The sequence below is a fragment of the Lepidochelys olivacea genome, assembly GCF_965140295.1.
Source record: "Lepidochelys olivacea isolate rLepOli2 genome assembly, chromosome: 10".
Classification (NCBI taxonomy): Eukaryota; Metazoa; Chordata; order Testudines; family Cheloniidae; genus Lepidochelys; species Lepidochelys olivacea.
In genome coordinates this window covers 8,013,382-8,039,297 of record NC_140420.1, presented here as the reverse complement: position 1 = coordinate 8,039,297, position 25,916 = coordinate 8,013,382, and the positions used below count along the sequence as shown (strand labels likewise).

The following is a 25,916-nucleotide window of genomic DNA, read 5'->3' as shown; positions in this document are numbered from 1 at the left end:
TCAGATAGCCCTCAAGCAAATACTGCGACCACTTAGGAATGGGACTGCTCTCACTGCATAAATAAAGCATGTGCGTAGCTGGAGAATCAAGGCCTGTATTGCTGAGAATCAAGCTCGGCAACATACAAAAAAATCAGAGTCTGCTCTCTGCTTCTGACAGAGGACGACCCTAGAGATGGAGCCGGGGCTTCAGTAGCTCTGCAAAGTCTGATTCGTTTCCTAAGAGACCTGGAAATGTTTATGTTAATTTTAAAAAGCCTCTTTACAGCCATTTACAGCTGAGCTCTCCTCTGGACTCTGTCACGTGGCTCTCCCCTGCATCCTTTGCATGGGCTGCTCCCACCAGCGGCATCTGGGTTGCGTCTTGCTGTTGGAGCTCCTACCAGCGCTGGCTCTGTTGTATCTTCTGCACCTGGTCCTCCTTGCAAGCTCCCGCCAACCTAATTTCCATTGCATTGCATGCACTGATCCCGTATGCGGAGTTCTCACCAACAACATCCTCACTGCATCACCTGTGGAGAGCGCTCTCTCTGACACCATCTCCAGGACACAGTCTTCACTCTTTTGAGACCCAAACCATGTCCCATCAATTTCAACAGGAGTTGGATTAGCCCCTTCTGGGCAGAGCTCTCCTGACCTCAGTGGGCAGTCCAGGTGCAAAATGTACAGTAGGGAAGCACCCAGGAGAGAAGACTTGTAACTGAGTTACACCAGTACAATATTCATTAAAGGCAGAAAATGAAGAAACAGGGCTTTATATAGTCATAAAATCACCAAATTAGTTTCTATTTTGTTGTACTCCTGCGTGGCAGGTACAGTAACAAATAATGAATAGCTTGTGATGTTGTATGGATCTGAGTTCCCAATATAACTTGTGGTGGTTTTTGTTTGCTACTGGGCAACTAAAATTAAACACAATATTACACAAAAAGCACTTCAAACTTAGAATACAGCACAGACCATATTGTTCATTAGTTGCCAGACCACATACTATTCATTTTTCTCCCAATCAGTCTATTAAACTTTGTTATGCTACCCAAGGAGTGTTCTTGCAAGGTTCCCATAGTCCTCCAGTCTTTTTCCTTTTTAAAGGTAATTATTGGACCATACTGATTCTCAGTGTCAATTTCTTAGTTTCTGTAGAGTTACACCAGGAATACATTTGGCCCTGGATGTTGATTTTTCCATTCTGCAGAGTTGGCCAAAGACTCCACGCTGCAGAAGATCAGATGCCAAGATCAGTATTGTCTTTCTAGAATGTGGAGAGTATTTATTTTGTTCAAATTAGTGCTAAACATATCCGCGGGTGACGAGTGATTTATGTGATTGTGGGATAATACTCGGCAAATTAAAAGCCAGAATGCATGGCACTTTCCCTACACTACCAGATTGTCCCCACAGTTCAGAACATTTAGAGAACTTCCCTGTCGCGAGCTTTTACCTTTGCCACCTCTCCAGGATGTTTTGAGTAACGTTAATGAGCCACCTCCACATCGTCGCTCCGCAGAAACGACTCAGGAAATAGTTCCACCACTTTCACGTGTAATATCCCCGCCCGGCGCGGGCGCTCATGTCTCCCCCTAGTGGCTGGCCACAATGCCTAGAGCCGCCTACGGGGTCTTGGGACAATCCCACCCTGAAGGAGTTCTCCTCTGTCTCCAGAGATAGTCCATTGTGCTCCTGGTAGGAATACTGCTGTCAGTTCCAGCCCCACAAGTTCCAGCCCCAATCCAGTATTGCAAGGCAGGATGGCTCCAGCTGGGCCTCCTCACACTTCTCATGGTTTTTCTGAGGAGCACAATGCAGGCCTAGCTAATGTTTGCTGCCTCCTGCATCATACATGCTCAACAGCTAGGAACTCCAAGGACGTGGTGTGTGGGGCATTGTCTCAGTGGACCTCCTAGCCCTCTCCGGAGAGATCCTTCCCTGCTTCTTACATGAGTGAAAGACTCCTCACATCCTTCCCTACTCCTCCCTGAGTATCAGCAACAGGACAAGGCAGGATTTCACTTACACACCAAGGAGAGTGTGATAACCAAGCGGCACTTATGAGCCAGCTCCCGCAAAGCGGCAAATGCCCTCCCCAGCTAACCTGCCCAGCATGTCACAAGCTCAGCCCTAAATTAGACCCAGTGAACACTGCCACTGACTCTAGAGAATGATGAAAGAACGAGGTGAAGAGGCTGTGGCCCACGACTGCCCAGAGCTGTACTCACATGATGGACCAGCCAAGGTAGCAGGCAGTGCTTCCCCAGTACATGGGATTGTCCATTACATTAAAAGGGAAGCTTGTCACTTTCTCCTCCTTCAGGATGCCAAAGTAATCGCCTGTGAACAATAAAAAGAGTTTAGTGTTAAATATTGATCAAGCACACCAGAGGGTCACTGGGACGCAGCAGGGGCTCAAGGACAGCTGGGTCATTACATACCTCACTAGTCTAAGCTACCTGGGATCTCTCCTTTCCACTCTGCTGCCTTCTCTGTACAGCCTTTACTCAGCACGCTTGCTGCTCAGTTTTTCATCTCCACTCTAACATCACAATGTACTGAGCTGGTATTTTTTTGGTAGGGGATAGAGGCACTGGGGTTTCCTCTGCAATCCCTTTTCTGTCCTTGTCAGGCCAAAGAGGGTTGGAATTGGAAAAGGGTCAGAAAAGGGCAACAAAAATAATTAGGGGTATGGAATGGCTTCCGTGTGAGGAGAGATTAGTAAGACTGGGACTTTTCAGCTTGGAAAAGAGATGACTAAGGGGAGATAAAATCATGACTATAAAATCATGACTGGTTTGGAGAAAGTAGATAAGGAAGTGTTATTCACTCCTTTTCATAACACACCAACTAGGGGTCACCAAATTAAATTAATAGGCAGCAGGTTTAAAACAAACAAAAGGAAGTATTTTTTCACACAACACATAATCAACTTGTGGGAACTCCTTGCCAGAGAATGTTGTGAAGGCCAAGATTATAACAGGGTTAAAAAAAGAACTAGATAAGTTCCTGGAGGATAGGTCCATTGATGACTAGGGGCCAGGATGGTCAGGAATGGTGTCCCTAGCCTCTGTTAGCCAGAAGCTGGGAATGGGCAACAGGGGATGGACCACTTGATGATTACCTGTTCTGGTCACTCCCTCTGGGGCACCTGGCATTGGCCACTGTTGGAAGACAGGATACGAAGCTAGATGGATCTTTGGTCTGACCCAGTATTGCTGTTCTTATGTCCAAGCCCTCTAGGTTGTTTTTTATATTATATATATATTCCCAACATTTATAGGTTTAAAATAGCATCTGCAGTGACACTATGTGGGATGAAAACCACAAGAGCAACTAATATTTAGGCTTCAAGGGATCACCAGCAGCAGGTCAGGAAGAACTTGATCCCCTTGACACAACAACGCAGAATAGCATGTTTTACGAGAATTGTCAGTTCCTATGAAGGATGTGGTATTAGTCACTGCCAGAGACATGGTCAGTGCTTAGACAGAATGATGGTAAAATACCTTAGAAATGTGATGGATAGATAGACAGAAAGAATAAGTCCAGATGAATCACTGAACTCTTCTGATATGGCAATATCTGTGGTTTTTATATCACTAAACGTCACATCTTCATAACATCTAGAAATTAATCATTATAAAAGTACATTAACAACCCTCAGTGATGTATTTTATTTCCTGCTGTTTATATGCCAGAAAATTAATGGACTAACTTTTCTCCTCTGAAGACTTGGTTACAATGGTCTCAGATGAGTCCTGTCTGGATATTTAGCCACCCCACGTCATCACACAATGTGACTGCATTTGCTCATGAGGGTCACCTGAACAGGAATAGTACTGGAACTGCAGGTCAGTTTTTAGGTACATTGGTGACTATCATGGTGGGGGGCAAGACAAGAGAGAATTCTGTGGCTCAGGCTCCATCTTAGGGTTTTATATTGCCACTCATCACTGGAATACCTGATGTGTATTGACTATGCATGAGTGCAGGGAAGCCTACAATGTACCTGTCTCTACTTAGGGCTTAGCAGGCTCTTACTTTCATAAGCCACTACAATTCATGAAGTTCACAAAGAAAACTCAACGCTCTACATTCCATTTTGTCCTTGATCAGAGCTGTAATACAGTGTTCTTAGGGCTTTCCTTGCAAGCATCTACCATGCGCTTTTCAATGTCATGGCACAACGGATGCATGGGGCCAAATCATGCTGGATGCAACTCCATGAAAGCGCCTCAAACCCGAACTGCAGCACCTCCCGATCCATTCAGCAGCAGGTGAGCACTGATAAATCGCTCTTACACCGCTATCTTATGGTGACTCATTCATATCGCTTTGAAAACAGACTGGAAAGAATATGGCATGCAAAGCAAAGCTTGAACTGCTTTTAAATTTTATTTTGGGATACAGAAGGGAATGCAGGGTTGTCGCTCACGTGGGACCTTAAAGTGTGTGGGGCGGGCGGGTGGGGGAGAATATTTGTTGTATATATGGAAGCTCTGAAGAACATAATCTCCTAGAAAGAAATCCATTGCTACTTGGCTCCAGAGAAGTGGGACAGAGAGATACTCCACCAACAGTGAAGTAGAATCAAAAGTTTCAACTTCCATCAAGCGCAGACTGCAATATGGGTTATAGCAAGATCTCTGCTTGGAGTGAATGAAGGACTAAATGAAAAAATGATTTCAGGGTAAGGGGCTTGTCTCTCCCCAGGAAATTGACTGGAATAGTTATTGCAGAATAGCTTCCCATGTGGACCCTATTTCAGAATAAAAACTACTTTTTTCTGGATTAGCACACTGCCAAGACTCCAGGTGGGAAGCTATTCCACTATAGCTATTCTGTGGGGGTCTATTCTATGGGGGTCAATTTCCCCATGTAGACAAGGCCTAAGAGGGCTGGACAGTACATGGCAGCCTATCTAATCATACATTGACCTCGGGCATATCCCAGAAGCTTTAATGTAGGAATCAGTCAGATTTTAGAACAGGTATCTAAAATGCTTTGTTGGTTCTACCTCCAACACATCTCTCCTCATTCAGGGCCCTGATATAGGAGGAGATGTCACTCCTGCATGGCTTAATTTGCAAAACAAAATAAGCATATTAAGGCACAATTAAGCTTCTGAGGTTGGTCATCAGGGCAGAAAAGCAACATTGTTAATCAGAATAAAACAGGCCAGAGCATGATTAGACCTGGGAGTCAGGACTCCTGTGTCTTATTCCCAGTGAAAAGAAAAAGAGTACTTGTGGCACCTTAGAGAATAACAAATTTATTTGAGCATAAGCTTTCGTGAGCTACAGCTCACTTCATCGGATGCATAAATGTGTTAGTCTCTAAGGTGCCAAAAGTACTCCTTTTCTTTTCGCGAATACAGACTAACACGGCTGCTACTCCGAAACCTGTCATTATTCCCAGTGCTGTCATCAACTTGCTCTGAGACCTTTGGCAAGCCACTTAATCTCTGTGCTTTATACGTGCTTCCATACCTCCCAAGAGTGCAGTGGGCTCAATATATGTTTGTAAAGTGCTTGGAGATCTGCAGATAAAAAGCACTATAGGAGGGCAAGCCATTATCATTATTATTATTGTTATTACATGGATCATCCTGCATTTTCCTTGGCCTCACACAGTGCAAAACATTTGCTTCCAAGATTATACAGCTCCTGTCCAATTAGACCAGGCTTGCTGGCTTTGGCTATATGCGACTAAGTGTAATAATTGCCTGGTACAAATGTTATACATTTGAGCTGTTCTCTTAGTTGCTTGGCAATCTTCTTCTGAGTCACTTCTATAGACTGTGTTGAAATGCTCCAGGCTTCACCACAAATACCACTGACACCGTATGTCCTGCTACATATGTGCCACGGACTCAGTCTCACAGCCAATTCCTGCACCTTCTTCAGGGTGTATCCATGTGCCAAATATTTTTTTACCCTCCTGTCTTTGTGTTTGTCTGTCAATGCCTCCATTCATTGCACAATGCTAGCTCCTCCAAGGCTCAACGGCAAAAAAATGCACCTATCTTGCTGGCATTGGCTTATCGGTGGAGTTATGCCTTGTTGGGGCTTTAGTGCATAGATCTCCAGGGAGGCAAATGCTGCATAATTTGCGAATCCCTGTTCCAAACAAACACACACGCAGCAGCCCCGTGAGTTTGTGGAGCCTGTTATTAACATTCCTCAGGCCACCACCACTACTCAGTGGGATCTCTGACCTAAATCATCACAGTTAAAAAACAAAAGGAACACTACACTAAATCATCTTGAATACCTTTCTTCAAAAGCAAGTCCTAGGAAAAACAAACTGGCATTCATTTTGGCCAGCCTGAATGCTGACATCCTGCAGCAAAAATTGCAGCAAAAACGTGTGGCTTTTAAAATATAAGAACATAAAAATGGCCATACTGGATCAGACCAATGGTCCAGGTAGCCCAATATCCTGTCTCTCACAGTGGCTAGTGATAGAGACTTCAGAGGGAATGAACAGAACAGGGCAATTATCAAGTGATCTATCCCGTCGTCTAGTCCCAGCAACTGGACATTGGAGATTTAGGGACACCCAGAACATGGGATTGTGTCCCTGACTATGTTGGCTAATAGCCATTGATGGACCTATTCTCCAGGAATTTATCTAATTCTTTTTTGAACCCGGTTATACTTTTGGCCTTCACAACATCGCCTGGCAATGAGTTCCACAGGTTGACTGTGCATTGTGTAAAGTACTTCCTTTTGTTTATTTTAAACCTGCTGCCTATTAATTTCATCAGGTGACCCCTGGTTCTTGTGTTATGTGAAGGGGTAAATAACACTTCCCTAATCACTTTCTCCACATCACTCATGATTGTCTAGATCGCTGTCATATTCCCCCCTTAGTCATCTCTTTTCTAAACCTGCCTCCTTTTAGGGCCTGCAAAATTATATCCGTCTTTGTCTGGTCAGACAGCAAGGGCTGTCTTACTATGTGTACGTACAGCGCCTAGCACAATGGGGCCGTGATCACAGATGGGACCTCTAGGCACTATCATAGTACAGATAAGTAATAAATTGCCTGCAAATAACCACACATACAAATAAGGGGAACTAGACATCCTAGCTCTGTGAACGTGCCTTGAATCAGGGATCTCTCTCTCAGTCAACACTGGCACTCGCATCTATTTGCTCCTGCAATAGATTTGTTTACTGTTGACTATTAAAGTACATTTGGGCTTCTATTAATGGAGGCAACAACATATGTCCATCCCTTGCACAACTCTGCTAAGCAAAGCATGTTATTTGTCACCGGGCCACAGCAAATCAATTCCATTGCCCTGCTTTCAAACTAATTCTTACTGCAAGAGGCTTGAAGTTTTGTGGAGAAAAGCCTCTGATCTACAGCTGAATACCTCATACAGAGGAAGGCAAAGGCAAAGAAAGCTTCTGGCAATGCCACGCTGCTTTTACTGGGAGCTTCTGGAGAAGGTAAATGCTTTTGCTGCACGGATGTGTTTTATCTTTGGCAGGGACAAATCACAATGGAGATGAAGTCTGAGTATGGAGGCTAAATCAATGGCAGTGCTGATAATGGGAAGAAAGAGTATTTGCCAACCCTTGAAACAAGTAACAAACCAAAGATAGAATGTGCACTGTGCAGAAATGAAAAACAAACCCAAGAACACTGAATGGACCATTTCAGCTAAGAAGCTTTTAGTCAATATCAGCGATATAGCAATCTCTGCAGCCCAAAATAGCCTTTCCTGACAAAATACTGTCCTCAGTCAGCCCAGCTACACTTTACAAAAGGGGGCTCAGGGGCTAAAATCTTTGATCCCAAATGTATATAAAATATATATATATATTTCCCATATATATTTTTCCCCAAAAATATATATATGGGAAAGATTAACCTGGATGGCAAATGAAATTAATGAACCAAATGACATTAATAGACAGCAGGTTTAAAACAAACAAAAGGAAGTATTTTTTCACACAACACAGTCAACTTGTGGAACTGCTTGCCAGAGGATGTTGTGAAGGCCAAGATTATAACAGGGTTAAAAAAAGAACTCGATAAGTTCCTGGAGGATAGGTCCATCAATGGCTATTAGCCAGGATGGGTACGGGTGGTGTCCCTAGCCTCTTGTTTGTCAGAAGCTGGGAATGGGTGACAGGGGATGGATTATTTGATGATTACCTGTTCTGTTCATTCCCTCTGGGACACCTGGCATTGGCCACTGTCAGAAAACAGGATACTGGGCTAGGTGGACCATTGATCTGACCCAGTATGGCCATTCTTATGGATCTCAATTTTGTAAATGGCCCTGGGTCTTGCTAATGAGCTATATTTAAACCCCAGAAATTTAGACTCAGACTGTGGGGTGTTTAGGAGCTGAATGTGTGGCTCGACTGATCTCTAGCTCAGATACTTCCCAGGTTCTAGGTAAATGTCATTTCTAAAATCTCTAATAAAATTATATCTCCCTAAGCTGGAAATCAGTTGCATTGCCTCCAAGTCCATAGGAAGCCTTCTGCTAGGGCTGTGACAATGTTCAATGGGGCTCAGATCTCAGGTTTCACTCCAGGTTTCTCCCTTTAATGAACAATAATAGGATGGTAGAGATTACGAGGCCTGGGGGCACCGATCTGGATTGACAAAGAACTTGACTGAACCTTTTCCCAATCTCAGACTGAACTTCTTGTGGCATTTTCAGCTGGAACAATGCCAATATTGCCTGGTCATCTCAGGGACAGATCTGGTAAGATATCTAGACAATGGGGAGTGGAGAAGCTTTACATAACAATAAATAACCCTAGCTCTTATAAAGCACTTTTCTTCAGGAGAGATCAAAGCACATTATAAAGGAGGTAGGCACCATGTTACAGGTGGGGAAACTAAGATACAGAAGTGACTTCTCCAAGACCACCCAAACTTGGCCACTGGCCAAGCTGGGACTAGAACCCAGGTCGGTCTCCTGACTCCCAGTCCAGCTCTCTAACCACTAGGGAACTCTGGCTGTCCAAGCCCTGAAACCTCGGGTGGACTGTCCACTGGAGCATCTCTTTCTTTGAGGGTGAAATTTACCCCTATGCTGAGCATCCGCACAAGCCTTGGGCCCCACTTGAGACTCAAGGAAGCCTCCAAAATAGGGAGCAGCCCTTTCTCAGGAAGTGGGAGGTTGGGATCTGCAGTCTTGGTTGGGGCTTTCAGCTCCTATGTTTGTAGGAAAGAATTCAAGGTGCCCATCCACTCTGTAGGGGTTATTTTGTATCTCTGTGGTTCAAGAGCAGTTTAATGTATATATGTCAGGCTTTCTACAGCCTCCTCTAGAAACCACCTCTGCGTTAGCTGGTTATAAAGCCCCACCACCACGGCTTCTCTGCAGAGACTAATAAGTTTCAATGTAACCCAACTGACAGCGTTTGGTCAGGTTGGGTTTACTTGTAACCACGGTCAATGCTTTCCTTGCTGGAAGGAATAATGCATAGATGGGAGACAGAGGGACTGAAAAATACACTCCTTCCCGCATGCAAAAAACCCCATTACCTCATTTAAGACAACTGTCCACCACTATGCATGTCAGAAAATAGGGCAAGCCGCACTGGAAGAGAACATTAAACTAGAATTCCAGCAAGTGTTTATAGCTCTGCAAATTGCTCCAATTGTGAAGGCACAATGAGGAAAGGAAATGCTGGTGAGCTGGCCCCAGTGACCGCTGAGAAGAATTATTTTGCGGGCGACAAAGAAAATGAAGCTGCATGAACCGAAATGAACAAGCTCAACAGCCGCAAAATGGAGCCTTGATCCAACACTGCTGGGTGGAAAATTGAGTGGCACAGAAAAACTTGTTTAGGAAGAGTGACTCATTGTCATCCATAGGCTCCCACAGTTTAGCCCTTTCTAAGCAATTTAAACGTATTATTTAATCTGCCTAGCCAGATACTTATATGGCCCCCATCATTGTAACAGAAGACAAAAGGGACCTTGATTTTGCTGAAGGGTTGAATCCTATTCCCATACGTTTTCGAGGCCGTTGGGTGTTTCAGGTTATACCAAAGCTTCCCTCTCCCTCGGATGTAATGCAATGACCTCATTCCTGCTGATCAAACACAGCCTTTCTTACCCAAAGCAAAATGTAGATCCCAACAGTACTAGAGAATTCACCCTGCTTCTCTCTCAAAGATACAGGTGCCCAGAGTTACAAGGAACAAGTAAAAATGCACGCTCAAAAGAAAGCTCCATAATTGAGAGGAAAAATATTTCCTTGCTGTCCTGGAGTGCCATATTTTGAGTAGGGAAGGAATTTTCCCCTAGGTCAGACTGGCAGAGACTCTGGGGGGTTTTTGCCTTCCTCTGCAGTATGGGAGCAAAGGTCACTGGTGGATTTAAACAAGTGTAAATGGTGGATTCTCTGTAACTTGAAGTCCTTAAATCATGATTTGAGGACTTCAGTAACTCAGCCAGAGGCTAGGGGTCTATAACAGGAGTGGGTGGATCGGTTCTGTGATCTGCGATGTGCAGACTAGCTGATCATGATGGTCCCTAAAGTCTGTGAGTCTCAAAAGAGAACAGCAGGGCTCCAGCGCTGCACTTGCAATAGCTGGGTCTGCAGTAAAGTTCAAGTTCGTGGCACATATCAGTAACTCTACTGCAGAGAGAACAGGAGGACTTGGGGCACCTTAGAGACGAACCAATTTATTTGAGCACGAGCTTTCGTGAGCTACAGCTCACTTCATGGGATGCATACTGTGGAAAATACAGGGGGGAGATTTATATACACAGAGAACATGAAACAATGGGTGTTACCATACACACTGTAACCAGAGCGATCAGGTAAGGTGAGCTATTACCAGCAGGAGAGCGGGGGTGAGGGAAAAACCTTTTGTAGTGATAATCCAGGTGGGCCATTTCCAGCAGTTGACAAGGACGTCTGAGGAGCAGCGGGGCAAACCCAGGGCCCCACATAAACCAGACTCAAGTCCATTTCCCTTCTGGGATGCTCTGTTTCAGCGGCACTGCTCATCCCTACCCAATTCTCCCCTTGCACGACCGTTAATTCTTCTCCTTGGATTTCTCAGCTTTGTCCATCTGAGGTCACCAGCACAAGCGACGTTCCCTCCATAGTCGTGGCTAGGCAAAGGGCTTACGGTCTCATCCAGGTCAGGAGAGCGTTACACCAAGCCTAGTAATCTTATTCTGCACAATTAGGGGAGTGGGATTTTTTTCCCCTGCTGAGCCGTGATAGCCTCTAAACCATGGAATCTCAGCTATAATCCAACTTCACGACAGAGGGAGCTTCTGAGGGAAGAGGTGAATATGCAATATTTGATCTAGGCTAGCCACTAATGTTAATAAATCCAAGATCTTCCTTCTTCCCTACTCTTTTACACACAGAAGAAATGGTCTAAGCGGGAGCCATGCAGAGAGAGTACTCTTCCCAGAGCTGAGCAGAACAGTCACGCTTTGCATTTCTGCTGAATCTGATTCCTATTTGTTTATTTTTCAGTAGAAATTCAAGTCCAGAGGATCTGTTGAGTCAGCCATGGCTCAGGTTTGATGGAACTAATTTGAGACCTGGCTAAATGTGGGGAGTATTAAACCCATTTTCATTCTAGAGTGACACCTGCTGGCTGAGTACTATGGGTTTTAGAGAGACACAATGGGGGAGGTAATAATATCTCTTCTTCAGAGTCCTGTTCATCTAGGGACCTGAAGAAGAGCTCCGTGTAAGCTCAAAAGCTTGGCTCTCTCACCAACTGAAGTTGGTCCAATAAAAGATATTCCCTCACACACCATGTCTCTCTAATATCCTGGAACCGACACGGTTACAACAACACTGCAAACTATTAATGGGCTCATATTTCCTGACCCAATAACCATATTTACACAGCGCCAGGACACAGGGAGGAGGGGAAATAAGACCCCCAGGACTCTGGCTCTCTGGTTTCAAGGCTCTAGATATCAGGAGCCAATCAGGTTCCCACCAACTGGAAGAGGAAATTGTGACGGAGGAACTATTCACAAGGCGGCTGTCAGACAAATGCCGGTGGGAAGCCAGTGAGTGCTGGGTAAGCAACAAACATGGAGTACAATCTATTAAGGAATGAGGAAGCACTGACTAGTGGCCAGACTGTGCATTCTGGAGCCCTGGATTCTATTCCTATTTGCAAGACCTCAGGCGAGTCAATACATCTCTCTGTGCCCCGGCTTCCCCCTTTGCAAATCGGGAATGATCTTTACCTCCCCCCCTTCTGATGGGGGGGGGAGGGGTTGGTAACATTTTTCAAAATGACTAAGTCACTTAGGCACCTACGTCCCCTTTTTTTCCCAGACACTTCATCGGGACACTTAGGAACCGAAGTCTCCTTGGAAGTCAGTGGGACTTAGTTTCTTTCTGCACATTTGAAAATTTTACCCAAGATCTTAAAAACTGGTCTCCTGTCTGCTCTCCCTGGGTCAGACAGCCAAGGTAGCAAGTAGTTTTGGGTGGCATGCTTCTCAGTTGAGGCACCTGAAAGGACCCTGAATTTCAGAATCACCTGTCCCTTCATGGCATCTCAAGCTGGACAACCAAAAAAACCCAAAAACCAAACCACCGAGCCATCCAAAGTATCTACTCACCTTTGAGAAATATAGGCTAGATGCCCCTAGGACCACTTTCTGTGGCTACATCTACACCACGATTTAGGGGTGGGGTTTTCAACTCCCAGACCCGCAGTAGCTCAATGAGAGCTAGCACGAATATAAACAGCAGTGGACCTGCAGTTGTACAGGCAGCGGGAGCCCGGCTTAGCCCTGCCAACTACCTACCTAGAGGGTTCAGGATACTTTGGAGTTGGCACACTGGGAACAACACCCCTAGTTCATAGTGTAGACACGGTTTGTGAAAACTGCACCAGGAGTGCCCAATGGCAGCCTTACCCAAAAATGTCCCGATGAATCCCAGTGCTAAAAAACTGGAGATGACAAACAAGAACCCTATTCCCAGAACAGCCAAGCCTGCGCAGTAGACAGAAAGGCAATCCAGACCTTCCAGCTTCGGCTGGCTCCTCATGGCTTCCGTGAAGCTGTGGGGGGGGGGGGAAATAAAAGGGAGACCTTTAGTTGCAGCATCTCTTTAACAGCTTTCCTGGCATCTGTAGGGAATAGAACATGGAAAAGAAATTTGGTAGAAAGACTCTTTTTTTCCCATCTGGAGCTAAGCTCTGAATACAGCTCATCGGACATGCTGATTACTTCCTGAGAAAAGCCAAATGCCAGAGTTTTATGAGCAGTGGTTGACAGTCATTTTTACTTGGAACCCAACACAGGGCTAAAAATAGTAGCATGCTTAAAAGCATTTTGTCCCACGCCCGTGAGCTTCTGGGGAAAAATCACATTTATTGCTTTGGGCTGTAAAGCCTGATGGGAAGGCAGGACTTACACAAGAATTAAGAGCTGTGAAAGACCTGCAGGGTTATCTTGTCCATCCTTCCCTGTATGTCCTCAACAAAACATTTTGCAGAGTTAGACACATACTCAGGAATGGTTCGCAGCTGGAACGTGAGATTAGAAATTCAAGAGGGAGGGAGGGTGGGTCTGGACTGGTGAAAAGAGTGGGGAAATTCTTCCCAGAATATACTTGATACATGTAGTCTACAATAACTTCAAGCAAGCCCAGGTTTACAATTACATGTTGACTTTGACATTTAGAGCCCAATCCTCTATTGACTTATTACTGAGTAAAATACTTATGGCCCTATTGACTTAAAAACTTAAAAACCCCATTCCGTCAACCTAAAGGGCTCTTAAAATCAACTTCTGTACTCCTCCCCAACGAGGGGAGTAGCACTAAAATCAACCTTGCTGAGTCAAATTTGGGGTAGTGTGGATGCAAATCAACGGTATTGGCCTCCAGGAGCTATCCCAGAGTGCTCCATTGTGACTGCTCTGGACAGCACTTTGAACTCCGATGCACTAGCCAGGTACACAGGAAAAGCCCCGGGAACTTTTGAATTTAAATTTCCTGTTTGGTCAGTGTGGCAAACTCAGCAGCACAGGTGACCATGCAGTCCCCCCAGAATCATAGAGTACAGAATGTTTCTAAGCTCCCCCTATCATCTTTGTCCCTGAGGTTATCGCAGATTAGAAGGCGAAAAAAACTGCACTCGCGATGACATGTTTTCCGAGCTCATGCAGTCCTCCCGCACTGATAGGGCACAGCTTAATGCATGGAGGCATTCAGTGGCAGAGGCCAGGAAAGAATTAAGTGAGCGCGAAGAGCGGAGGCAAGAGGCGATGCTGAGGCTAATGGGGGAGCAAACGGACATGATGAAGCGTCTGTTGGAGCTGCAGGAAAGCCAACAAGAGCACAGACTCCCACTGCATCCACTGTACAACCGCTTACCCTCCTCCCCATGTACCATAGCCTCCTCACCCAGACGCCCAAGAACGCAGCAGGAGGAGGCTCCTGGCACCCAGCCACTCCACTCCAGAGGATGGCCCAAGCAACAGAAGGCTGTCATTCAAACAGTTTGATTTTTAGTGTGGCTACAATAAGCAATGTGGCCTTGTCCTATCCTCCTCCCCCCCCCACCCAACCCAGGCTACCTTGTCCGTTATCTCTTTTTTTAAAAAAAATTAAGAAAGAATGCACAGTTTCAAAACAATAGTTACTTTATTTCGAAGGGGGCAGGGTGGTTGGCTTAAAGGGAATTAAAATCAACAAAGGGGGCAGGTTTGCATCAAGGAGAAACGCACACAACTGTCACACTGAAGCCTGGCCAGTCATGAAACTGGTTTTCAAAGCCTCTCTGATGCGCAGCACACCTTGCTGTGCTCTTTTAATCGCTTTGGTGTCTGGCTGCTCAAAATCGGACACCAGGCGATTTGCCTCAACCTCCCACCCCGCCATACACTTCTCCCCCTTACTCTCACAGATATTAGGGACCACACAGCAAGCAGCAATAACAATGGGAATGTTGCCTGTGCTGAGGTCTGACCTAATCAGCAAACAGCGCCAGCAAGCTTTTAAACATCCAAAGGCACATTCTACCGCCATTCTGCACTTGCTCAGCCTATAGTTGAATGGCTCCTTACTACTGGTCCAGGCTTCATGAGCCCTGGGAGCAAGGGGTAGGCGTGACCGCGCGGTGCTGTCGGCTGGGAGAGCAGCCTGAGGCAGAAGCCTCCAGTTTGCATGATATTCCAGGCAGGACTGAATCTCCACGAGACAAAACTTAAAGAAGAAAATGACCTGGAGTCTCTGGCTCCCATTTGGTGCTCTAAGAGGAGAATAGCCATGTTTGTCCAGGTGCCCTGATTGACCTCACCGAGGTCTGCCAGGAGCACCCAGGAGATCTACGGTGGCTATCAGTCCTACTGCACTGTCTGCCACGAAAGCAGGGAGCTGCTGCTGTGTAGCAGTGCAGTACCGCATCTGCCAGCAGCACCCAGGAGACGTACGGTGGGCTGAGCGGGCTCCATGCTTGCCGTGGTATGGCGTCTGCACAGGTAAACCAGGAAAAAAGGCACAAAACAATTGTCTGCTGTTGCTTTCATGGAGGAAGGGAGGGGGGCCTGACAGGGTGTGCTGTCTTCCAGGTGCTAAGATACGGGATGTAGACCTGAGGTTAAAAAGGATTCTAAAGGGAGCGGGAAAGAATCCCCTAATTATCCTTCATGTGGGAACAAATGATACGGCTAGATTCTCGCTGGAAAGTATTAAGGGAGACTATGCTAGGCTGGGGAGGACGCTTAAGGAAATTGAGGCTCAGGTGATCTTTAGTGGGATTCTGCCTGTTCCTAGAGAAGGGCAACAAAGGTGTGACAAGATTATGACTATCAATAGATGGCTTAGGCAGTGGTGCTATAAGGAGGGCTTTGGGATGTATGGCCATTGGGAGGCATTCATGGATAGAGGACAGTTCTCTCAGGATGGACTTCATCTGAGTAGGGAAGGAAATAGACTTCTAGGATGGAGGCTGGCACAACTGATTAAGAGAGCTTTAAACTAGGAATTTGGGGGAGATGGTTGGGAGATGTCCAGGTAATCTCCACGCCAGAATTTAGCATAGAGTGGAAAGAAAATGAAGTAAGAGTGGATACAGCTGTAGGTAGGAGGAAGGGCAGTGTAGATACAAGTCTAATAGGTTATACTGGTAGTAAAATAACCGTGCCTAATAGGGTACAGAATGTGAGTGAGGCCAAACAGCAAAAATTAAGATGTTTGTACACTAATGCAAGGAGCCTAGGTAACAAAATGGAGGAACTAGAGTTACTGGTGCAGGAAGTGAAACCAGATATTATAGGTATAACAGAGACCTGGTGGAATAGTAGTCATGACTGGGCTACAGGTATTGAAGGGTATGTGCTGTTTAGGAAAGACCGAAATAAAGGTAAAGGTGGTGGAGTAGCACTGTATATCAATGATGAGATAGAATGTAAAGAAATAAGAAGCGATGAAATGGATATGACTGAGTCTGTCTGGGCAATAATTAAATTGGGGAAGAAAACTATTAGAGCCTCCCCTGGGATAGTGCTTGGGGTGTGCTATAGACCGCCGGGATCTAATTTGGATATGGATAGAGCCCTTTTTAATGTTTTTAATAAAGTAAATACTAATGGAAACTGTGTGATCATGGGAGACTTTAACTTCCCAGATATAGACTGGAGGACGAGTGCTAGTAATAATAATAGGGCTCAGATTTTCCTAGATGCGATAGCTGATGGATTCCTTCAACAAGTAGTTGCTGAACCGACTAGAGGGGATGCCATTTTAGATTTGGTCTTGGCGAGTAATGAGGATCTCATAGAGGAAATGGTTGTAGGGGATAATCTTGGCTCAAGTGATCATGAACTAATTCAGTTCAAATTGAATGGAAGGATTAACAAAAATAAATCTGCAACTAGGGTTTTTGATTTCAAAAGGGCTGACTTTCAAAAATTAAGGAAATTAGTTAGGGAAGTGGATTGGACTGAAGAATTTATGGGTTTAAAGGTAGAGGAGGCCTGGGATTATTTTAAATTAAAGCTGCAGAAGCTATCGGAAGCCTGCATCCCAAGAAAGGGGAAAAAATTCATAGGCAGGAGTTGTAGACCAAGCTGGATGAGCAAGCATCTTAGAGAGGTAATTAAGAAAAAGCAGAAAGCATATAGGGAGTGGAAGAAGGGAGGGATCAGTAAGGAAAGCTACCTTATTGAGGTCAGAATATGTAGGGATAAAGTGAGACAGGCTAAAAGTCAAGTAGAGTTGGACCTTGCAAAGGGAATTAAAACCAATAGTAAAAGGTTCTATAGTCATATAAATAGGAAGAAAACAAAGAAAGAAGTGGGACCGCTAAAAACTGAGGATGGAGTGGAGGTCAAGGATAATCTAGGCATGGCCCAATATCTAAACAAATACTTTGCCTCAGTCTTTAATAAGACTAAAGAGGATCTTAGGGATAATGGTAGCATGATAAATGGGAATGAGGATATGGAGGTAGACATCACCATATCTGAGGTAGAAGCGAAACTCAAACAGCTTAATGGGACTAAATCAGGGGGCCCAGATAATCTTCATCCAAGAATATTAAAAGAATTGGCACAAGAAATTGCAAGCCCATTAGCAAGAATTTTTAATGAATCTGTAAACTCAGGGGTTGTACCGTATGATTGGAGAATTGCTAACATAGTTCCTATTTTTAAGAAAGGGAAAAAAAGTGATCCAAGTAATTATAGGCCTGTTAGTTTGACATCTGTAGTATGCAAGGTCTTGGAAAAAATTTTGAAGGAGAAGGTAGTTAAGGACATTGAAGTCAATGGTAAATGGGACAAAATACAACATGGTTTTACAAAAGGTAGATCGTGCCAAACCAACCTGATCTCCTTCTTTGAGAGAGTAACAGATTTTTTAGATAAAGGAAACGCAGTGGATCTAATTTACTTAGATTTTAGTAAGGCGTTTGATACTGTGCCACATGGGGAATTATTAGTTAAATTGGATAAGATGGGCATCAATAGGAAAATTGAAAGATGGATAGGGAATTGGTTAAAGGGGAGACTACAACGGGTCCTACTGAAAGGTGAACTGTCAAGTTGGAGGGAGGTTACCAGTGGAGTTCCTCAAGGATCAGTTTTGGGACCAATCTTATTTAATCTTTTTATTACTGACCTGGGCACAAAAAGTGGGAGTGTGCTAATAAAGTTTGCAGATGATACAAAGCTGGGAGGTATTGCTAATTTAGAGAAGGACAGGGATACCCTACAGGAGGATCTGGATGACCTTGTAAACTGGAGTAATAGGAATAGGATGAAATTTAATAGTGAGAAGTGTAAGGTCATGCATTTAGGGATTAATAACAAGAATTTTAGTTATAAGCTAGGGACGCATCAACTAGAAGTAACGGAGGAGGAAAAGGACCTTGGAGTATTGGTTGATCATAGGATGACTATGAGCTGCCAATGTGATATGGCTGTGAAAAAAGCTAATGTCGTCTTGGGATGCATCAGGAGAGGTATTTCCAGTAGGGATAAGGAGGTTTTAGTACCGTTATATAAGGCACTGGTGAGACCTCACCTGGAATACTGTGTGCAGTTCTGGTCTCCCATGTTTAAGAAGGATGAATTCAAACTGGAACAGGTACAGAGAAGGGCTACTAGGATGAACCGAGGAATGGAAAACTTGTCTTATGAAAGGAGACTCAGGGAGCTTGGCTTGTTTAGCCTAACTAAAAGAAGGTTGAGGGGAGATATGATTGCTCTCTATAAATATATCAGAGGGATAAATACCAGAGAGGGAGAGGAATTATTTAAACTCAGTACCAATGTGGACACAAGAACAAATGGATATAAACTGGCCACTAGGAAATTTAGATTAGAAATTAGACGAAGGTTTCTAACCATCAGAGGAGTGAAGTTTTGGAATAGCCTTCCGAGGGAAGTAGTGGGGACAAAAGATCTATCTTGCTTTAAGATTAAACTCGATAAGTTTATGGAGGAGATGGTATGATGAGATAACATGGTTTTGGTAATTAAATATTCATGGTAAATAGGCCCAATGGACTGTGATGGGTTTTTAGATGGGGTAAGATCCAAGTTACCCGGGAAAGAATTGTCTGTAGTATCTGGCTGATGAATCTTGCCCATATGCTCAGGGTTTAGCTGATCGCCATATTTGGGGTCGGGAAGGAATTTTCCTCCGGGGCAGATTGGAAGGCCCTGGAGGTTTTTCGCCTTCCTCTGTAGCATGGGGCATGGGTCACTTGCTGGAGGATTCTCTGCTCCTTGAGGTCTTCAAACTACAATTTGAGGACTTCAATAGCACAGATATAGGTGTGAGGTCTTTTTTAGGAGTGGTGGGTGAAATTCTGTGGCCTGCATTGTGCAGGAGGTCAGACTAGATGATCATAATGGTCCCTTCTGACCTAAATATCTATGAATCTATGACATGTACCCAAAACCACCCGCGACAATGTTTTTGCCCCATCAGATATTGGGAGCTTAACCCATAATTCCAATGGGCAGCGGAGACTGCGGAAACTGTGGGATAGCTACCCACAGTGCACCGCTCTGTATGTTGATGCTAGCCACGGTAGTGAGGATGCACTCCGCCGACTTAATACGTTTAGTGTGGACATACACAATCGACTGTATAAAATCAGTTTCTAAAAATCGACTTCTATAAAATAGATCTAACTTTGTAGTGTAGACATACTGCTATATGGGGAGTCTGAGGGTATGTGGCCCCCTAATTATACATTTGTGTTAAGGGGAAAGAGGGAGGCAAGGTGCCCATTTACTATCATGCTGTGATTTAAAGAGCCCTGAATTAGGATTCAGATCTACTCTCCTATGCAAAAGAATCAGGTATACTGCTGCAGATGGAACACACGAAGTGGTCATGTGGGCATCTTCTAACATTACAGGCAAACACTTGTACGGTCACATATTGCATCTTATCATCTCTTCCGTCTTCTGCTGCTTTCATCTACTTCCTGCTGTTCCGCCCAGCTCAAGGTCACTCCAAAACTCTCTGGTTGCAATTATCTGACAAGCCGGAAGGAGCAGTATTAGCAGGAGGACGTCAGCAAGTTACATCAAACAGAACATCTCAACCAGGTTTTTCATCTGCCAGATCAAATATTTTGCCCATGGCATATAAAGGAAATAGGCCTGACAGAAAGCATTATATCCAGCACCTCTTTCCACTTACAACCCTGGTGGAATATTTGTGTGCATAGATCCAAGAACTGCTCCTACCAAAGGCAATGCAAAAACTGCCACTGACTTCAACAGCACTAGGATATGGCTGAGCAGGCTGATCATGGCCCCAGGGGCAGCTGGGTCAAAGCAGGTTAGGGTAGGCAGGTGTGGCCAGTTTTTTTTAAATGATCTGCACAAACCTCAGAGTGAAACAAGGAGGATGACAGCAAGAAAGGGACACTGCCCATAGGAAAGAACAACCTCTTGTCACTTTGCTGGCTCAGGCTCAGATGCTGCTCGCCTCAAAATAAAATCACGTTTGCTTAAGCAAAGCAATACACAGTCTATTAAAGCAATCCTCTAGGGATGCTTCAGGACTCTTCAGTCATGCAGATGTTTGCAGATTAGGTCGCTAATGTCTTTGCACAGCTTTAAGGTCCTTCTCCTTCGCTGTGCTAGGGCCTGTCTACACTGCTCTGGCAGGCAAAGAGGTCTCAAAGTGGGCAGGAAAGACCCCCACAAGGATACTCTCTGTGCAGGGGGCTTCTCTGGCCAGTGCAGAGCTAGTGTCAAGGCTCTGCATGTCTTACTCCCAGTCCCCAGCATAAAAGGTGCACTGGGAGCATAGCAGAAGCATGGCTAGAGCACACGGCACTAAGGCTATTCTCTGCTTCCTAAACCTTATGTTACAGCAACCACAAGTCTGCTCTAACTTACACTGGAGACCCCCTGCATGGCCCCAGAGTACAAGGAGCACAAAGGTGGCTTAAAGCTCAAGGATGAGGTAACTGAGAATCAGATCTCAGGCCTTTCCAGCCACAGCCAGCACGTGATGTGGTTTGTTTTGGCAGGGTCTTCCCCTCCCTTACCGTTATCTCCAAATGATCTCAACCATTCTTTTTATGCGTGGACACTCATGCAAACATCAGTTCCTCTAATCAGCATGTCTGCTTGGTCCCCTGGTGTTTAGCTTACAGCTAAGAGGGACATGTTTGCACTGAGATAATGGACTGTCTTCCCCTGTAGTAAAGTTTTATATCTTCCTGCACAGAATCTGTATTTGCATTATACATGATGACTGCAGGACTTTTCAGAATTGGTAAATAAACCTTTTAAGCATTTATTAACTTGTGCCATGACAATCGACACACAGTCTTCAACAACTCTAATCATTTTTGCATTTATAACATGGCGTTGGCAGCTGCAAGACAATCTTTATTGCACTGGACAGTACCCTTGTTGTGTGAGTAAGGCACCAGCCAACTGCCCTTAATTTGAATGAAAAACATAGTAGGTGTATCATTAAAACGACCCTTTTAACATAGGTCTTGTCATGCTCCTTGCACCATTTGTCTTGGACAGGTCATCTGTACTGTACCAGCCCCGTGTCCTACCAAAGCGCCATGTAATCTGTTATGAGGAGGAGACAATTAATTCCACGCTGTGTCCACATAAGGTTCCTATTTGCAATGGCTTTCAAACCTAATGACCCTTCTTGCTGTAAACCCCACGACCAGAGAACTTCCCTCTGTTTCGTGCCATCAGGGCAGGGAAGGAGGGTGGACCGCCATCAAAGGGGATCCCAAAACACATGCATGGAGGCCCAGATCCACTGACCTAACGGCCGTCTACCTATCTACTGTATGCATTTCTAAAGCACGGATCACTGTGGGATCCAAGCACCTGACCGATCAGAAAGATTAAGAAGTCACTACTGCTTTTTGATGGAAGACCATGTTCTGTGGCGCTGCTTGAATGGCACGGGAGAGGAATTTGCATCCCTGGGCCACTTTTCAGCAACTCTTATCAAGGGAAGGTCTGTGTACAGAGATGAGTTTTGCATTGCACTCTGGAAGTGCTGAGGTCTCAGGTGACTCGACCGCTGGCAGAAGGGTAGCACACAGCTAAGGGGCCTCCATAAAGAATGCCCTGCCTCAGCCCCCAAGAAGATCCATCCTGGGCTCTGCCAGCTGCAGCCTGCTTGTAGATCAGAGCACACTCAGTGCAGCCTAATACAAGAGACTGTCTGGACTGTCCCAGTGGATAGCAAGCTAGTAGTCCGTGGAGCAGTGATGCACTCACTGGGGGCATACAAAGTGCTGGCAGGTCTCCTGGTTCCGGCTTCTTCTTGTTTCCACCTGTCAGATTGCATTTCCAAAAGCCAAGACTGAGACATTAAATACTTCCCCAATATTAATTTTTCCATACAAAGAATTGCTGCAGGTGGGGAGAGGAGGTGGATTGTATCAGGGGTCTGGCCAACTAGGACCAGCTATTGGCCTACTTCCCTGCTAACTCTGCTGCTAGGCAACTAATAGGCACAGCAGCACTGATCTGAACTGCCTGATTAATCGCCGCACCTGACTGGCTGCAAGGTTAGCAGCCTGGTTTATAAGTCCTGTCCCAGCACCAGCCCCCACCTCTGTCCTGGCTTCTGATTCCCAGCTCCGACCCTTGGCTCCACTTCAGGACTGACCCTTGAATTCAGCTCTAACTCAGAGGCCCGACGCTTGCTCCAACCATTAGGCAAGACTGCCCATGGCTTGATCATTGTCAGGTTGCACAATTGCAAGTGGGAGGTGAGGTGTCCATGAGTCAGTCGCAGAAGATGTGGTCACCATGGTGGGAAAGGTTTCAGGAACCCCTTCCCTAGCCCACAGATGTCCTTACAAATGAAAGCACCATGTGCAACTGATGAGTGTGTGTTACAGCCCCGCGCCCCAGCGCCTGATCAGCACAGGATAGGAGTCTGTTATAGCCACAGCTAACGAGCATTGGCTCATCAGCTCAGGCTACAGCAGCTCCTCCTTTTAGTTCTAGTTCAATCCCTGAAGTGTCAGCCAAGCTGGTGGCTGTCACATAGGCAGATATGCTAGAGAAGGATTATTTGACTGCTTCAATAAACAGAAAAAAGAATTTGGGGTCAGGAAGGAATTTCCCCCCTGGGGTAGATTGGCAGAGACCCTGGGGGTTTTACACCTTCCTCTGCAGCATGGGGCACGGGTCACTTGCAGTTTTAAACTAGTTTAAAAGGTGGATACTCTGTAACTTTACCTCCTTAAACCATGATTTGAGGGCTTCAGTAACTCAGCCATAGGTTAGGGGGTCTAGTACAGGAGTGGGCGGGCGAGGTTCTGTTGCTGCAATGTGCAGGTGGTCAGACCAGATGGTCATGATGGTCCCTTCTGACTTTAAAGTCTGTGATTCTATAAACCTTAAGGCACTCTCCAATAAGCTTCAGTCTGGAGAGGCCGCACAGAGTCCAAAGAAATAGTGTTGCACAACACATTTCTGTAAGTTGGGATGGATGCGGGGTTTTAAATTAAGAACCCAAGGTAACAGGCCCTGATCTCCCCACCTGTTCCCGTAAGAGAGAGAAGCTCATTGACAGGTTTCAGAGTAGCAGCTGTGTTAGTCTGTATCCGCAAAAAGAACAGGAGTACTTGTGGCGCCTTAGAGACTAACAAATTTATTTGAGCATAAGCTTTCGTGAGCTACAGCTCTGTTGCTATGCATTCAACGCTAACTTTGGACTAGAAATAAACTAACGAATGAGGTGTGAAATTGCAGAGAATAAAGCCCATAAAGATGGGAATGATTTTCAAACTTGTGCCCTAACAGGGGTATAAAGACACCGAAAGCAAGAATAAAGCTTATTTGGGCTTATGGGAAAGGAAGGTCTCTCCTACAGGTTGCAGAAGGGAATCCAACCAGGTACAGAGGGAACAAACAACAAGATTGTCAAGAATAGAAGCCTGAAGCTAGGCTCCTAAATCCATATTTAGGCTAGTGAAATCAGTGAGCTGATTTTTCAAAAGGGCTCAGCACTCCTGGTTGATCAGGCCAGCACCTTGAACTGCACTCAGAAACGATCTGGAAGCCTGTACAGTCTCCAGAGCAGAACTGCAACCTGATGCTCCGGGTGTGTGAATCTCCACCAGCTAACTGGGCACTGAAATCTGCATTAGTTGAATCTCCCACGCTGGCTTCAGGCCTGACCCCGTGGAGCTGCAGTAATAGCCCTGTGCAAGCACCTTCCTTCGGAAGATCTCCAGGGCCTGGTCAAGAAGGTTGGGTTGCTGCTGTGAGAATGACCGCTCCCTGCTATCCGCCCCACAAATTTTAGCCACCCTCTCAAAACAGAGAGCTAATAATGGTCATGAAAGACCTGGAAATAGGAAGGCAGAGAGCATCGCCAGAGGATGTCTCTGCACGACTGAGCAAGTTTTTTAATAACTGGAAAGTCGAGGTAGAGGTGGGAGGTTATTTACGGAGATCACAGTGAGACTTATGCAAGCATCTCTTCCCTGGCAGAGATTTCAGGTGCAGCAAATATGGAAGCGGCTGTAATGATGCTGGCAGTGAGTCTGCTATTCACAGAGCAGTCCTACTACAGAGGAATAATTAGACTGGCAGCGAGCGCACCCCTCAGTCAACGGGGACTGATTGTGGTAGAAGATCCAATAATTCACTAGCAGCGAATGCTGCAACCAGCAGCGTCACAATAGCAGATGTCAGAGTAACAGCCGTGTTAGTCTGTATTCGCAAAAAGAAAAGGAGTACTTGTGGCACCTTAGAGACTAACCAATTTATCTGAGCATAAGCTTTCGTGAGCTACAGCTCACTTCATTGGATGCATTCAGTGGAAACTGCAGAAGACATTATATACACAGAGACCATGGAGGAGGTATTGTTTCATGGTCTCTGTGTATATAATGTCTTCTGCAGTTTCCACAGTATGCATCCGATGAAGTGAGCTGTAGCTCACGAAAGCTTATGCTCAGATAAATTGGTTAGTCTCTAAGGTGCCACAAGTACTCCTTTTCTTTTTGCGAATAGCAGATGGTTTCTTCCTGCCTTTACCATCAACAACTCCTTTTCCCCATCATTTTCTTCACAGCTTCTTCTCCCTGATAACCACTTAACCTTTCTAACTGCACCTGCCTGCATGTCATTTAGGTCAGTATGTTGACAATCACAGCCCACAATCCCATTCATATCTACAAGGAACCCTCAAAAAAAAAAAAAAAAAAAAAAAAAAAAAGAAGGCGGCATCTCTTTTCGTTAGAAAAAGAACAGGAGGACTTGTGGCTCCTTAGAGACTCACAAATTTATTTGAGCATAAGCTTTCGTGAGCTACAGCTCACTTCATCGGATGCATAGAATGGAACATATAGTAAGATATATAGATATAGATATATATATTACATACACACACGCATACAGATAAGTTGGAAGTTACCATACGAACTGTGAGAGGCTAATTAGTTAAGATGAGCTATTATCAGCAGGAGAAAAAAAAAACTTTTCTAGTGATAATCAAGCCACGCCATCAGGGGCTCATTCAACTGCACATCTACCAATGTGATATGTGCCTTCATATGCCAGCAATGCCCCTCTGCCATGTACATTGGCTAAACCGGACAGTCTCTACGCAAAAGAATAAATGGACACAAATCTGATATCAGGAATCATAACATTCAAAAACCGGTAGGAGAACACTTCAGCCTCTCTGGCCACTCAGTCAAAGATTTAAGGGTAGCAATTCTGCAACAGAAAAGCTTCAAAAACAGACTCCAACGAGAAACTGCTGAGCTTGAATTAATATGCAAACTAGATACCATTAACTTGGGTTTGAATAGAGACTGGGAGTGGCTGGGTCATTACACAGATTGAATCTATTTCCTTAAGCAAGTATCCTCACACCTTCTTGTCCACGGTCTAAATGGGCCATCTTGATTATCACTACAATTAACTAATTAGTCTCTCACAGTTTGTATGGTAAC

At 45.0% G+C, this 25,916-nt stretch overlaps 1 protein-coding gene across 5 annotated transcripts in view; it reads right to left on the bottom strand.

The window, feature by feature from the left end:
* PEMT (phosphatidylethanolamine N-methyltransferase) overlaps positions 1 to 25,916 on the bottom strand; it is a 96,451-nt gene that overhangs the window by 18,072 nt on the left and 52,463 nt on the right. For all 5 annotated transcript variants that reach the window (XM_084641285.1, XM_084641284.1, XM_084641283.1 and 2 more), the window contains 2 exons: positions 12,889 to 13,034; positions 2,217 to 2,328 (listed from right to left, as the gene is read on the bottom strand). In XM_084641285.1, the coding sequence (XP_084497411.1) occupies positions 2,217 to 2,328; positions 12,889 to 13,034 (258 nt within the window). The remainder of the gene's footprint in view (positions 1 to 2,216; positions 2,329 to 12,888; positions 13,035 to 25,916) is intronic.